This window comes from Malaya genurostris, chromosome 2 (genome assembly GCF_030247185.1).
Source record: "Malaya genurostris strain Urasoe2022 chromosome 2, Malgen_1.1, whole genome shotgun sequence".
NCBI lineage: Eukaryota > Metazoa > Arthropoda > Insecta > Diptera > Culicidae > Malaya > Malaya genurostris.
In genome coordinates, this window is record NC_080571.1 from 157809260 (window position 1) to 157824819 (window position 15560).

A 15560-nucleotide genomic window follows, 5' to 3' on the forward strand; every position below is an offset into this window, starting at 1 on the left:
AGGAGTGTAAGGCGTTTATTTTTGTTGGATTTGAGATTGTGTTGATGTTGATAGTGGCAATATTGTAACTACGGAGCTCTATTATAATGCACTAGAGTTATTAGGCGATTCGTCGCCATCGTCCTGTCGTAGTTTTTTACCGGGGGGTTTACGTAAGGATCGTCGGCTAGTTGTCGAGGTTGAAGAGCGGTCGGATTCATCACCATCGTTTCTTCGATCGGGTTCCGAAAATCTGTGCGTCGTGTCAGTCTTACTGTCTGGATGAGTGTTCGGAGTTTTGAAAACGCTCTCGAGAGACGATGTCGAACGGTTGAGTACTGGGTGACCAGTAGAACGAGGATGCTGTGGATTGTTTAAGTTCGAGGACTGAGACAGGGAATGCGTGCTGCCTTGCTTACTAGGCACTACGTTCGCGCTAGCAGATGATTTTGCTGTTGCTACCGGTTTGGGGCGTGGAGTTTGTTTCACGACTTTCGCGTAGGACTTGTCCGGTTGATCCGCGTAGAACTTTTGGACCAGTAACTTTTTGTTCTGAATACATGAGATGCCGCTGTGCGCGGACTCGTTGCAGTGTCGGCATGTTTGCTGCTGACCATAGTACGTCACAGCTGTTACCTCTCCGTCTATTGTGACATAGGATGGAATATTTTCCTTCACCAACATTTTTGCGACACGCACACCAGTTGGTATACCGCCAAAAGCGTACTTTTCGTCCCATATCAGTTCGTGTAAAGATAGGACATCACCGAATGTTTGTAAGAATTCGATTATTTTGTCGTTCGTCACATCTTCGGAAAGGTCGAAAAGTTTTACCTCCACTGCACCGTCCTCCATCGTGATGCGAATTTTGTACGTTTTGCCCTCGATCTCTGTTTCGTGTACGTTGTCGTGGTCTTGCACGATTTTTTGCGCTAATGCCAGGTTATCGACCTTAACAAAGACGCAACCTTGGCTTCTACTTGGTTGGATCCGAACGACATGTTGCTTTTGCAATTCAAGCACTGAACTAACGAAATCATGTAGTTCCTCATAGGATGGCTTCCGTGGAAGATGCGCGAAGTCGATACGAAAAGTATTTTCGCGACGTCTCATGATGAGAAATACGATAACCGGCTACGCGGTAATGCCCACGAGCCTTACCTTCCGTGAAAAAAGAAAAAAAAACGTGAAAAAGTCTGTGCACGACTTCCGAATACTAGCGACACCGAAAGAAACGTCTGCTTGACTCGGAGATTGAGCGCTAACTGTCTATTGGTCGATCGTTAGTCCTGAGCTGAAACGGTGGCCTTTATTACCGTTCTTGCATGCAGTTACTCTTACATTTCACTCACACATCATCTCACCAACCAGGTCCCAAACACCCCAGAAAACCATTTCGTACCTATATCGCAAGCTATGATCGCATTATGCGTTCTGTTATATATTATAATAAAATCGCAGAGCATACTGCAAATATGGCCTATGCGTGCAAAAGTGGAGGCGATATACATGCAATTTCGAAAAATCAAAAGCTAGATGCGATGTAGTAAAGCATTTAATGTGATTCAGTTTATCAGCTTCAGTGATTTTCTTTTGTAATGTATGCGATCGTAAGTATATTTTTTTGAGAGTTTATTCAAGTGTCTATGCGATTCTAACCATATACCCTACTAATAAGCAAAAAATAACAACGAGCTTTTATGGATCGAGGCTCGAACCTGAAACTTTTGGATCGTTTACCGAGTTTTCCTACTCTCATCCATACCATAGCTGTTGATAAGCCCGATTTCAGACGAATACATTCTTCTTTTATATTACAGATGACTGAGTCACATCGCATATCTAAGCATAACTAAAATCTTACAGTGCGAAATAACTCATTACGTTTTATGATGTAAACTATCATTCACATTCACACATATGTGTTCACAATATATCGTAGAAGAGAAGGTTTATAGAATTTCTTATTGTGAGGAAGTTCGTATTGTTTCACGAACAAGTCTGTTGTTTACATAAATTCCATGATACTGATAATTTTCAATTATCCTAACCATTTTTCAAACAAGTGTTCTTGAATTTTCAGTAAAACACTCCGTATTAGAATGCGACCAAATAATTTTATATTCAGCCAGTAAAGTCAGAATTGTGAGCCAATCGCATTGGATCCTAGGAATTATCATCTTGTGCGAGGGGTTTTACGTACAATGCGATATAATTCAGACAAATTTTGGATATCATGTACAGCCAAACATTTATGGAAGTAATGCGAGTTCAATTCTGTATACGGCGAGGTTGTTCAAATAATTATGCGATTGTGTGCTCATCGTCGCAATAAGCTTGTGCGATAGCATCATATGGGTAAAACTATGAACTTCAGTTATATGATTATGCGATGGTGATTATGAACTGCGTTTTAAACGATCTAATTCATGCTACCTTATGCGATTTGTGGTTCTCTGGGACGCATCCTCACAATATAAACTGGATAAACATCGTTTGACAACTATCAGTGGTTTGCTCATTAGTTCAGTCATTATTATTTTATTCTATTCTACAATATTCTATCTCATTCCACAGTATTCCATGGTACCCAAACCACCAATAAACGTCAAAGATGGACTCGATTTACCGTTCATTTGTTGTCATCGTATGAAACCCTACTGGGATACGTTCACTCCACTTAATTTCCACTTCACACGCACTGGTAATAAGGTCCAGTAGTATGAAAATAAAACATAAAAAAGACCTCAGTTAAGCCCTACCGGCCCCTCCAAGCCCGGATGTTGTAGCGTAATGCAATCAATATCTGATTCAAGTCGTTCCATATCTTATTCATTTAATTTAATTATGAAGCTAAAAGCTGTAACGCTTCTCTTTGTCAAATTGTTACGCTAATTGATTGTTTGTGATGATGTTTGCAATACAGTCAAGCCCACCAACCAATGGGAGGGCATTCGTTTCTTATTTTATTCAAGATTTTAAAAAAATCCTTCGCAGAATCTTCTAGTGATATTTTTGGAATTATGAGTAATATGAGAAATACATCATTACACCACTAGGTGGATTAAAAAAGTTATTTTTAAATATAAAAACAGGTATAGAATTCGCTCAAACTTTAGAAAAACTTTCCGAGGCCGAGTATCTTATACCAATCGATTCAGCTTGACGAACTGAGCAAATGTCCGTCTGTGTGTTGTTAACAATGGTCCGGATCTCAGTAATGACTGGACCAATTTTGATCAAACTAGTCGCAAATGAAAGTTCTCCCCGTCACCCTGCGCTATTGAATGTTTTTAAGATCGGATGTTTACTTTTTGAGTTATACGAAGTTTAAATATTAAAATAAACTTATAGTCTCATACAAAATTGATGAAATTATCCAATTCCGACTTTTTATTTAGAAATTACATAATGATGAGTTTTTAAAATTCAAGCCGTTATAAAAGAGACGATACCATAAAATCTTCAAAGTTGGGCTAAAAACTATTTCAATTTATTCGTCTTACTTATTCATTAACATACAAACTATTTCTGGTTATGATGGTCTCTGAATACCGTTTCTGGAAGTACCATTACAATGCATTTAAAACGACGGTCATGAAAATAATTTCTCAAAAACTAAACACAACGAAGAATATTCATACGAAAAACACATACTGATTGATGAAAAAAGATACCATCTCACTGCTAGGTGGTTATTATTTGTGATATAATAATATTAGACACACTGCTCAAGGGGCGGGTAGGGTCTAACACTTTTGAAAATCATTTATATTTATCTTTTTATAGTAAATCATTTGAAGAATTTTCTGTGAAATTTTCAAGCCTATTGGAACGAAACTCTGGAAGTTATTGACCTGGCTATCTCATTCTACGAAGAAGCAAAAGCTCGGCGCACAGACCCAAGATTTCTACTTCGATTGACTTCAAAACTCGACAAAACATTCTTGAAATGTCTCGTTATAATAAATTATAAAAGAAAAAAAAAGATTTTTTTGAAAATGTTTAACCCTACGGGCTTCCTGTAGTAATTATTTGTTTCCATTGATTTTATAGACAAAAACCATCCTTTCCTCGAAAGCAGGTTTGGAAAGTCCGTATCCATCGTCATACAAAAACTACTGTACCAATTTTTTTCAAATCTTGCACACACTTTCTACATTCTCACCGACTTATTTCTCAATATTTTTCCAAGAAAAAATTACAAAATGTTTCATTTGAATTTATTTTATTGAATGATAGTTCTGGAAAATATTCGCAAAAATGATGATTTTTTCATCGTTTACACCTTACCACACCCCCGCTTTATATCACTTCAAATAGCTTCGAAGTCGACATGCATTTTATGCAAACTATCGTATTATGCTCTAGTATATCGATCTAAATAATTATTAAGGTATTTTATACAAATATCCTGAAACGTGTGCATGACTAGCTGTAACCTTAAATTTATTAAAATGAATTGGTTCATCATAGTACCCTAAAAATGATACATGCTCTTCTTTTCTACAGAAACGTACTCCTTGCACTCGGATGAAATCATTTTAGAATGCCGAGTCAGAGGCTCACCTCGCCCAAATATAGCGTGGATCAAGGACGGCGAATATATCATACCCGGTGATAAGTATGAACAATACGATCACCTTGATGGTACTTGCAAGCTCATTATAACCACTCCTGGAGAGACAGATTCTGGTACATATACATGCGAAGCAGAAAGTGGAGGGTGCAGTGATGCAATAAGTCACAATGTACAATTCGTTGGCAAAGAAAAAATAATGCTGGAACGAACACATAACGTTTACCATCGTAATCCGAATTTACCACACTTTTATTTATCCTTAGCGGATTATTCGATTCCATCTGGAGGAAATATTTGCCTAGTAGTAGAACTTCAAGGCAATTGTGAAGTACAATGGTTCAAAGACAAACAGGAAGTGAAAGGAAGGCCTCCGAAGGTACGATTCTACAGTGATAGTACTGGGGTTTTTGCTCTGTGCATTTCTGCAGCAACTATGGACGCATCTGGCCGCTACACTTGTAGAGCAAGTAACTCGTTTGGAAAAGCCGAGTCCTCATCCAATGTAGATGTCATCAATCCCAATGCAATAAAAGGAGCAAAACCACCAATATTTATGGCTAGACCACAACCCGAAATAAAAATTCGACAAGGACAGGAGATCTCAATGGCTTTTAAAATAATTGGAGATCCAAAACCAAAGAGTAAGATTATATATATATATATATATATATATATATATATATATATATATATATATATATATATATATATATATATATATATATATATATATATATATATATATATATATATACTTATTTCGACTGGGTTGATAATCGTAAAAAACTATAAAACGGTTGTCTCAGTCTTATAATACAAACCAATGTTGTTTACTGTCCGACGTTTCGGCCTTTGATGTAGGCCTTTTTCAAGGAAAACTTTAAAATGTATTCTGTTACATTGACAAAAACATAGAGCGTTGAACAAATAATACAATGTAAAAATAGTCAAAATATGTACGAAAAAATGGTCATTTACATAAATACTGAATCAAAAATTATTTAAAACAACTCTTACTATTGACTGCATAACAAATATTTTGTTTGCATAAATTACGTACAGTGTCACAACTACTTAATTTAACGACTATTCTGAAGTGCTGTGTAGAGTAAAGTAGTATTGGTGTTCGTCGGAGAGTTGTCATTTCTTATCGTATTTGATGGATTTGATAGAATGTAGAATACCAGCGTAAGTGGTGTTGAGGCCTTGTACATCGGTGCGATGATTAACTGTTTTGGTAGTATTGGAAATATGACACATTTCCAACAGAGGCAAAGCTGTAGATCGCAAACATTGATCTATGATCTTTGTTTTCTCCAATGCAAAATTGTGCCCTTCGTCGATGGTGTGATGAATGAGTGCTGTTTTTTTCTTTTAGCCTTGATAGTTCTTCATACTCATAAACTACAAAAGCTGGTTGAACGTTTTAAAAAAGGACTTCTGACCATAGGAATACAGCATACGTACTACAAACTAAAGCAGCTGAAACTCAATCTCCAGGTGAGTCAACAACAAATGCAGAACAACTGAGCTCACCTTCAAATGTGAGCCAATTTGTTCTGATTCCTGAAATGCGACACATCCAGCAAACAGTATACCAAACTTAAATGAAAAATCTGTACTCAACGCCACAAATATACATATTCCCCCCGCAATAGAAACACTACTTAGTTTGGGACCAAAGTTTTCATTACCTGTTGACCTTAGATGTGTTCCAATCAACCACCTCATTTCCAACATCGAATCCATTCTCACAACAACATCAGACAAGCATATTCAGGATAAAAATAGATGCAACATAGTGACACAAATCCAAAGTTACATAACAAGAACCAGAACAACTCAAGATAATAATCCTCTATACAATTTTTGTCAAACGGCATCAATAGCAACTAAAAGATTTCTCAGAGACAATCAAGATGTATCTATCCTAGAATCAGACAAAGGTAAAAAGATGGTCATTATGTATCAACATGATTACGAATGTAAGATGTCTCTCTTACTAGATAGTACAACATACAAAGTTCTCCCTAGGGATGTAACATCGACCATCCAACGAAAGGATACCGACATTACCTCTCGAATGAAGAAACTAAAGCTCATAGATCATATAACTATAGAACAATTAAAAACCAGTACTGCACTTTGTCCTTCCATCTGTGGCCAACACAAGGCACACAAACCCAATTTGCCTCTTCATCCTGTTGTTCCTAACATAACCGCCCCAACATACAACTTAGCGAAGTACACCCAAAACTCCGTTTACGTAAACTTTTTTTACGTTACCTCTTTCTACGTAACTCTTTTTACGACAAAAATCCCAAATAACGTTATCTTTTTTTACGTTGAAAATACTTCGTAAAAAGAGGTTTTTGCATACAATGAAAATCGTTTCCGGCTCATTTATATTCCATGGAAATTAGTATAATATAGGTATTTTCGGAACGGGTTTGATGAGTAGATGGAAAATGATGTTGAAGGTGGTTCTGAATTCCAAGATGGCGACTTCCGTTTTTTTGATATTCCTTGAAAACCCTTACAATATGGATATTTTCGGAACGGGTTTGGTGAGTAGATGTCCGAAAACGTCGGTATATGTTTGAAACGTCGACGACCGTATTAGAGAGTAAACACAATAATCAAATTGATTTTGGCAAAAACTCATTGAGAACGATTTTCGGACCTACCTTCCTGTACAAGTTTTGGCTATATAAAAGGTTTACTATCACCTCCTTTCGGGTGTAACACCTATTACCAGTCACCATGTGTTACATATATAGATAACTTCTATCAATGGAGTACTATGACTTAAACAATGAAAACCTTAGTTACTCGAAAAATTGAGAATTAAATTGAATAATATTTGCAAAATACAGTCAACATAATTTTACATTACATAAAACATTGGACGAATTACAAAAAAAAATTCATTCATCAAGTATATCACGTGATTTTTAGAGGCACAACATAGTTTGTTCTAAGCGACTCTTCCCATTTCGAAAATATTAAAACAATATAGGATACGATCAGCAATCCACTAATATTCAAACATTATTTTCTACGCACTATGCACTAAACCACCTCCGAAAATACCCATACTGTACGAGGTTTTAAAATAATATCAATAAACCGGAAGTCGCCATCTTGGAATTCAGAACCACCTCAAACATCATTTTCCGACATCTACTCATCAAACCCGTTCCGAAAATACCCATATTGTAAGGGTTTTCAAGGAATATCAATAAACCGGAAGTCGCCATCTTGGAATTCAGAACCACCTTAAACATCATTTTCCGACATCTACTCATCAAACCCGTTCCGAAATACCCATATTGTAAGGGTTTTCAAGGAATATCAATAAACCGGAAGTCGCCATCTTGGAATTTAGAACCACCTTAAACATCATTTTCCGATATCTACTCATCAAACCTGTTCCGAGAATACCCATATTGTAAGGGTTTTCAAGGAATATCAATAAACCGGAAGTCGCCATCTTGGAATTCAGAACAACCTCAAACATCGTTTTCCGATATCTGCTCATCAATCCCGTTCCGAAAATACCCATATTGTAAGGGTTTTCAAAGAATATCAATAAACCGGAAATCGCCATCTTGGAATTCAGAACAACCTCAAACATCGTTTTCCGACATCTACTCATCAATCCCGTTCCGAAAATACCCATATTGTAAGGGTTTTCAAGGAATATCAATAAACCGGAAGTCGCCATCTTGGAATTCAGAACAACCCCAAACATCGTTTTCCGACATCTACTCATCAATCCCGTTCCAAAAATACCCATATTGTAAGGGTTTTCAAGGAATATTAATAAACCGGAAGTCGCCATCTTGGAATTCAGAACCACCTCAAACATCGTTTTCCAACATCTACTCATCAATCCCGTTCCGAAAATACCCATATTGTAAGGGTTTTCAAGGAATATCAATAAACCGGAAATCGCCATCTTGAAATTCAGAACAACCTCAAACATCGTTTTCCGACATCTACTCATCCGGTTCGGACAGTAAATGGCAAATGACCTTTGCCTTTACTTTCTGACATATCAGAGACTCGGATTACTCGTATCGCTAAGATGCCTAAGTTCGACTCCTCTGGTAGAAGGTAAAAGTTTAGATACGAGAAGCCTTCTGCTTACTTAAATGACCCTTGTCACGTTTCACTTTTCCGCACTTTATTCTTCACATCCTTGCTCTTCCTTGAGTACTATGGCTCTATAATTTCATATTCTTTCTCCTCTTATAATCTCCAGTTAGTTTGATATCGCTAAAAAAACCGAAAAAATACCCATATTGTAAGGGTTTTCAAGGAATATCCATAAACCGGAAGTCGCCATCTTGGAATTCAGAACAACCCCAAACATCGTTTTCCGACATCTACTCATCAATCCCGTCCCGAATATACCCATATTGTAAGAGTTTTCAAGGAATATCAATAAACCGGAAGTCGTCATCTTGGAAAATGATGCTGCTTAGAACATCCTTTTCCTGTAAATACTCATAATTTTCGTTCCATAACTATCCAATATATTATACATATCTAATATTACATATACAAAAGGAAAACTTTTTTTACGTTGAAAATTCCAAATAACGTAAACTTTTTTACGTCGAAAATTCCAAATAACGTAAACTTTTTTTACGTCATAACTCGATTTACGTAGTCCCGATTATTACGTAAATGGAGGTTCGGGTGTACATAGAAATGATTTTGGAACAGAGCTTCAACAGTAAATATAACAATGCCGATAGTTTTGAATTTTCGAAGTATATAAACATGATAACAATATCGAAAGACTATATTTTGGTTTTGTTCGACGTAGTATCGCTTTTCACGAACATTCCAAAGAACTTAATCATCAACAACATAATCATGAGCTGGCCTAGCATCAAAACAGCAACAAATATTAACTTTGATTTGTTCATAGAGATGGTTGAATTCTGTCTTAACAACAATTATTTCCGCTTCCGAGACAAATTTTATCTACAGACGTTTGGAACCGCCATGGGTAGTCCGCTATCACCAATATTAGCTGTCATTGTCATGGAAACCCTCATCGAAACAGTGATTTAAAATACCGGTGCTCCGCAAATATGTTGACGATTTAATTCTATTGATTCCTCACGATCAAGTCCAATACACATGACAAAAATTCAACAGCTATAACAAAAACATGCAATTTACCGTAGAAGTAGAATCAGAACAAAAACTACCCTTTCTGGACACTTTACTAATACGAAATGAAGATCAAACCATAAGCACACAGTGGTATTCAAAACCTATTGCATCTGGAAGGTTGTTAAACTATCACTCGTTTCATTCAATGACAATGAAAATCAATTACCGCTTTAACTACATATAAATCAGCAGATCAACAAAAACATATCATATACCAACATCTTAGCAAAATGATTATCTATCATCACTCATAAACCGGCTTATCAACAATTTTCACACAAAGCAGCCTCACAATAACACACAACCATCAATTATAGTTGCTAAAGAACAGACCAATATAACCCAGGAGACAGAAACTGAAATCACCGATAAAACCACTATGCCAACCAACGATATACAACAACAAATTCAATATAGATCCATACCATTCATACCCATACTTAGCAAACAAATTACAAAAGCACTAAAACCGGACTTCCCAACAATAAAACTGAGCCATAGACCGATTATAACAACACGATCTCTACTCCGACCGATTTAAGATCCTATTGATCCATTCAAACAATCCAACGTCATCTATAGCATTCCCTGTAATGATTGTGAAAATTCATACATTGGAATGACAACCAATCAACTGAAAACCAGCCTCAGTGGCCATCGATCCAACATAATTCAATTTTCAAAATTGACTAACAATCCACAACCACACGCAGATGAAGAAATATCATGGCTAAAAGAAAAAAACAGCACTCATCCATCACACCATCAACGAAGGGCACAATTTTGCATTGGAAAAAACAAAGATCATAGATCAATGTTTGCGATCTACAGCTTTGCCTCTGTTGGAAATGTGCCATATTTTCAATACTACCAAAACAGTTAATCATCGAATCGATGTACAAGGCCTCAACACCACTTACGCTGGTATTCTACATTCTATCAAATCCATCAAATACGATAAGAAATGACAACTCTCCGACGAACACCAATACTACTTTACTCTACACAGCTTTTTGCTGAGCTTTTCATATAACCGATTTCGCAGAAATTTTTGAAATTCGTGGATTTTCTATGAAAAGCGTGAAAAGGTTTTCCAAAAATGTGTCCGAATGTAATCTTTGTAGCCATTATAAGGTTTATTCGAAAAAATAATTTATGTCATCGCATTATTTTTCCACATTATGGCCATCGTCCAAGTGCCATGCGCGCGGGTGGTTTTAGGAAATTTTCGATGGAAAATTGCACAAAACCAAAAACATACAGACCTTTGAAATACTTTTATCTATCTACAGGGTGAAAATGACTGGAAAATTCGGAGGATTTTTACATAGGGGTGTGTATTTTTGCATATCACGAAAATTGCTTTTTTCAAATCGTTTTAACTCGGAAACCGTTAATTGTACAAAAATGGCGTTCTGGAAGAAGTTGTAGGGAATCGATTGGGCACTCGAAAAAAATATACACTGAAAAAATTTTTGATATTTTTTCTCAATAATCACAAAATAATCCGAAAAAGATCAATAAAAAAAAAGCATGGTTTTAATTTTTTTTGATAATTTTTATTTTAAAGCTGTTATTCAAACCTAAAGATTGATGGCTATCCCATCCGTGCTTTTTGAAAAATGAAGAAGTCACAGCTAAAACAGTTTACAGTTTAGTTGTAATTCGGAAACCGTTCATCGTACAAAAATGGCGTCCAGGAAGAAGTTGTAGGGAATCAATAGGGTACTCTAAAAATATACATTGAAAAAAAATTATTGATTTTATTTCTCAATAATTTCAAAATGTGGAAAATGTGGAACACATCTTTATTTTCTATATAGGGGTGCTCAAGGAAAAATACACATAGAAATCAATTATCAATATTATTTCATCATTTGATTGAAAATATTGAAGATTAGCATGCTAGAGGTAGGTTGTTGCTAGACAGCAAGACAAAAAGTGCCATAAAACGATTTGAAGCTTTAATTGGTATGCTCTGATCTTGTGTCATGCAAGCTCGGATGAAATTCCATGTTATGTCGTTTCGCCAATTAACAAGTATGGCTATCCCATCCGTGCTCTTTAAAAAATGAAGAAGTTACAGCTACAACAATTTACAGATATATTCGAAATTTCAAGTTATCGTAGAAAGAAAATCATTTAAACAGTAGAATATTATTCTACAGGTTAAAGGCAATTGATTTGTTCATGATATCCTTTCTTCTAAAAGTAGCTGTTCTTGAGATACTTGGATATTTAATTATAACAATTATTACATTAATGTTTGTACAATTAACGGTTTCCGATTTGAAAAAGGCAATTTTTGTGAAACTCAAAAATACATACGCCCTTTTCAAAAATCAGTCGTGAGTCGGATTGGCCTCTCAATTCAAAACTTATGGTTTGCCATACTGAAACCATGTGCAAAGTTTTATCCAAATCGGAGAAGGTCGATTCTGATTTTGTCACTTTTTCGTCTACTCATTCCTGGAATTGCTCAGTTACAAAATTGACAATTTCCAGTGATTCCACGCATGAATCAATTTACAATGATTCTAACACTATCACGTACATAAAATGACAAAAGTCCTTTAATACCTTTTTTCATAAATCATTGGATTCCCAAAATTATTAGTATTCACTGATTTGAATGTCGCTGAATGACGAATGACTTCCGGAACCGGGAACTAATAACCGATGTCTCCAACTTCATTTGTATGGCCTGACGTGTGCGTAATTTATTTAGAATCTACAATGTATTTGTATGTAGGGTAACGGCTCCCTATTTCATCTGAGCTCCTATTTCCATCTCATCCCTTCACCTCATTACTTTGAACATGAATAATAGTTTACAACATACCTGAACCAAACTATGAAATGTTTTAAATTGATTATAAAAGCTATTGTCACACTTTCCTATTGAAAGAAATGGTTTTAAGTTCTTCGTTTATCGTTTTTTTTTTCATTTAAAATAAACTCACTTTTCAATTTAGGACACATTTTCGTCTCAAGATTTACAGTTCGTCATGTTTCTGATTATCTACTAATCGATTCGTCTCAAAATATGATCACTTTTTCTCACAATTACACTAGCATTGAATGCTGGATGACTTCATAATTAGTAATGTTCACTTGCCACTTGTTTAATTAACGATTTAAAACTTCAAAAACTACCCGACAAACAATAAAAGTCTTTAAAAATATTAGATGAAAGTTTTTCCCTTAGTTCACTTGATTGCGCTTTGTTTTTATCTCATTTGGTTTCGCAAAGTTGCCAAGTTTTCTCATAATGTTACAAAAAATAAATTGTTTTTATTCTTCAAATTATTATATAAAAGTATGTTTTTGGTATCCGTGACATTAGTTTAATTATATTATTGATATTAATACTTCAACAAAACTGTTTTTGCTTCGAATGTTACCAGAAAAAGCGTGTTAAATACCATTGAAATAACCATTGTGGCAAATCGAGTAGCACTTGTTTCATTCGGCTATATGTCAACATAACGCTGTGAAGGGTGTGCGTTTCATCGGCTGTGCACAGCGATGCCAGATGTATATATATATATATATATATATATATATATATATATATATATATATATACATATATATATATATATATATATATATATATATATATATATATATATATATATATATATATATATATATACATATATATATATATATATATATATATATATATATATATATATATATATATATATATATATATATATATATATATATATATATATATATATATATATATATATATCTATATATATATATATATATATATATATATATATATATATATATATATATATATATATATATATATATATATATATATATAATAATAAATCTGTATAAATGGCATCTCTGGCTCTACACTTTGTTTTAAGAAGGGCTAATGAATAAATAGTAACAATTACATTTTGGTTTTTATTTAATGTTCACCAAGTTAACTTTACAGTAAAGTTTTAAATTCAATGCGAAAGGTAAATTTTTAAACGTTGAAATGATTTCAAACTGGTTCTAAAAATATCGTGTGTTGTCTCATAGTTTGCATTAGGCCGTTCTTAAGAAGAATTCAGTTCAAATTGGTTCAAAATTTTAATATAAATGTTTGTCAGTGTTTATAATCAATTATCTACATTAAAGATGTCCACTTCAACATGTGATTTGTCCGCTGAATAATAAGCTTTTAAAGAATCACTGCAATCAAATACTAATAAATATTCAGAGAGAAAAGTCTAATTTTTTACTTCTCACTTTCTATTAACCTGTACAAATCTGTATTAAATTTAGGAAATCTGTATAAAATCTGCACTTTGATTTAAATCAGTATCCGAACGCAAAAATCTATACAATACAAATAAATCTATATAAATGGCATCTCTGGTTCTACACTTTGTTTTAAGAAGGGCTAATGAATAAATAGTAACAATTACATTTTGGTTTTTATTTAATGTTCACCAAGTTAACTTTACAGTAAAGTTTTAAATTCAATGCGGAAGGTAAATTTTTAAACGTTGAAATGATTTCAAACTGGTTCTAAAAATATCGCGTTTTGTCTCATAGTTTGCATTAGGCCGTTCTTAAGAAGAATTCTGACATTTTGAACCTGAGAGTGTAATAGTGGAATATTTTGTTTTCATTGCTGTCGCCATTGCTAATTTATAGGATGAATAAAGGATCAACGATAGGATGGATAAAAATCCATTGAGATGAAATTAGGAGTAGAGTAGTGAACACATCATAAGTGTTTTTAGCTGTTTTATGAATATTAGTTAAATTTTCAAGTAATGTGAATCAATTCTCAACGTGGAGCAAGGCGAATGAAGCAGTAATTTGAAATAGTTATAGTAATTTTAGTGGCTAAATCGGGGTTTGAAGGCGACGTCCTTACAAATGAGATGAAATAGGGAGCCCTTACCCTATTTCACTATACAAACAACGCAACGAAAAGTAGAACGCATCAAGTAGGATTACCACCTGCAGCGTCGGGCCTTATAAAGGTGTCACGAAAGATAGAAAATTAATAATTTTCACTGATTGGAACATGAAATGACAAAATTAATCGATTCACATGCTCTTTTAATACTTTTAATTTTGAAGATGCAAAATCAATTACTCTCACTGATCCGTAAGGGTGGCATATAAAATGACAAAACTCACAGATTCATATGTATCTTTCGTAGCTTCTTATTGGATTGCGATTTCTACATTCCCGCTCATATTGAATGACAAAAATATCAGTCCAAACTATAGTCCAAATGTCTGGATGCAATATATATTTTTCTTTTTTGGTTTTTGCCTTTCTCATATAGAAAGACTGTACACGGAAAAGCCAGCGATCGCAAAACAACTAAAATATTAGTTGTTTTTCTGATTTCGATTGGTTAAAATTTGGTACAACTAATCGACTGTTGTATTAACTAATCTGTCATTTTTGATTTATCGTGCTGGCAGCTTAGCAACGACACCCAACAAGTAATGAAACGTTTCAGTTGAGCAATGCCAAACACCCTGAGCGAACAATGAAACGTTTCAATGAGATGTCACTCGTACAATTGAGCAAAGACACAATCCCAGCAAAGTTACTTGTATGCATGAAAGCAAAAAAATGTCTCAGTTGTTTCAACCAATTATTCAGTTATTTGAACTTAAAACGCCAATTGCAATAAATATTTTTTACTGTTAGCCTCTTCGGGGGCAGCTAATCATTCACTGCTTGAACAACGAAATTTTACCTAATTAACTGCTTATATCTTTTTCACTAAACTCACAAAGGATATGGAAATGAACCAAAAGA

General features: G+C 34.5%; 1 protein-coding gene across 4 annotated transcripts in view; it reads left to right on the top strand.

The window, feature by feature from the left end:
* The window catches only part of LOC131430372 (myosin light chain kinase, smooth muscle-like), a 1014414-nt gene that overhangs the window by 576970 nt on the left and 421884 nt on the right, over nucleotides 1-15560 (top strand). For all 4 annotated transcript variants that reach the window (XM_058595295.1, XM_058595297.1, XM_058595296.1 and 1 more), the window contains one exon: nucleotides 4492-5202. In XM_058595295.1, the coding sequence (XP_058451278.1) occupies nucleotides 4492-5202 (711 nt within the window). The remainder of the gene's footprint in view (nucleotides 1-4491; nucleotides 5203-15560) is intronic.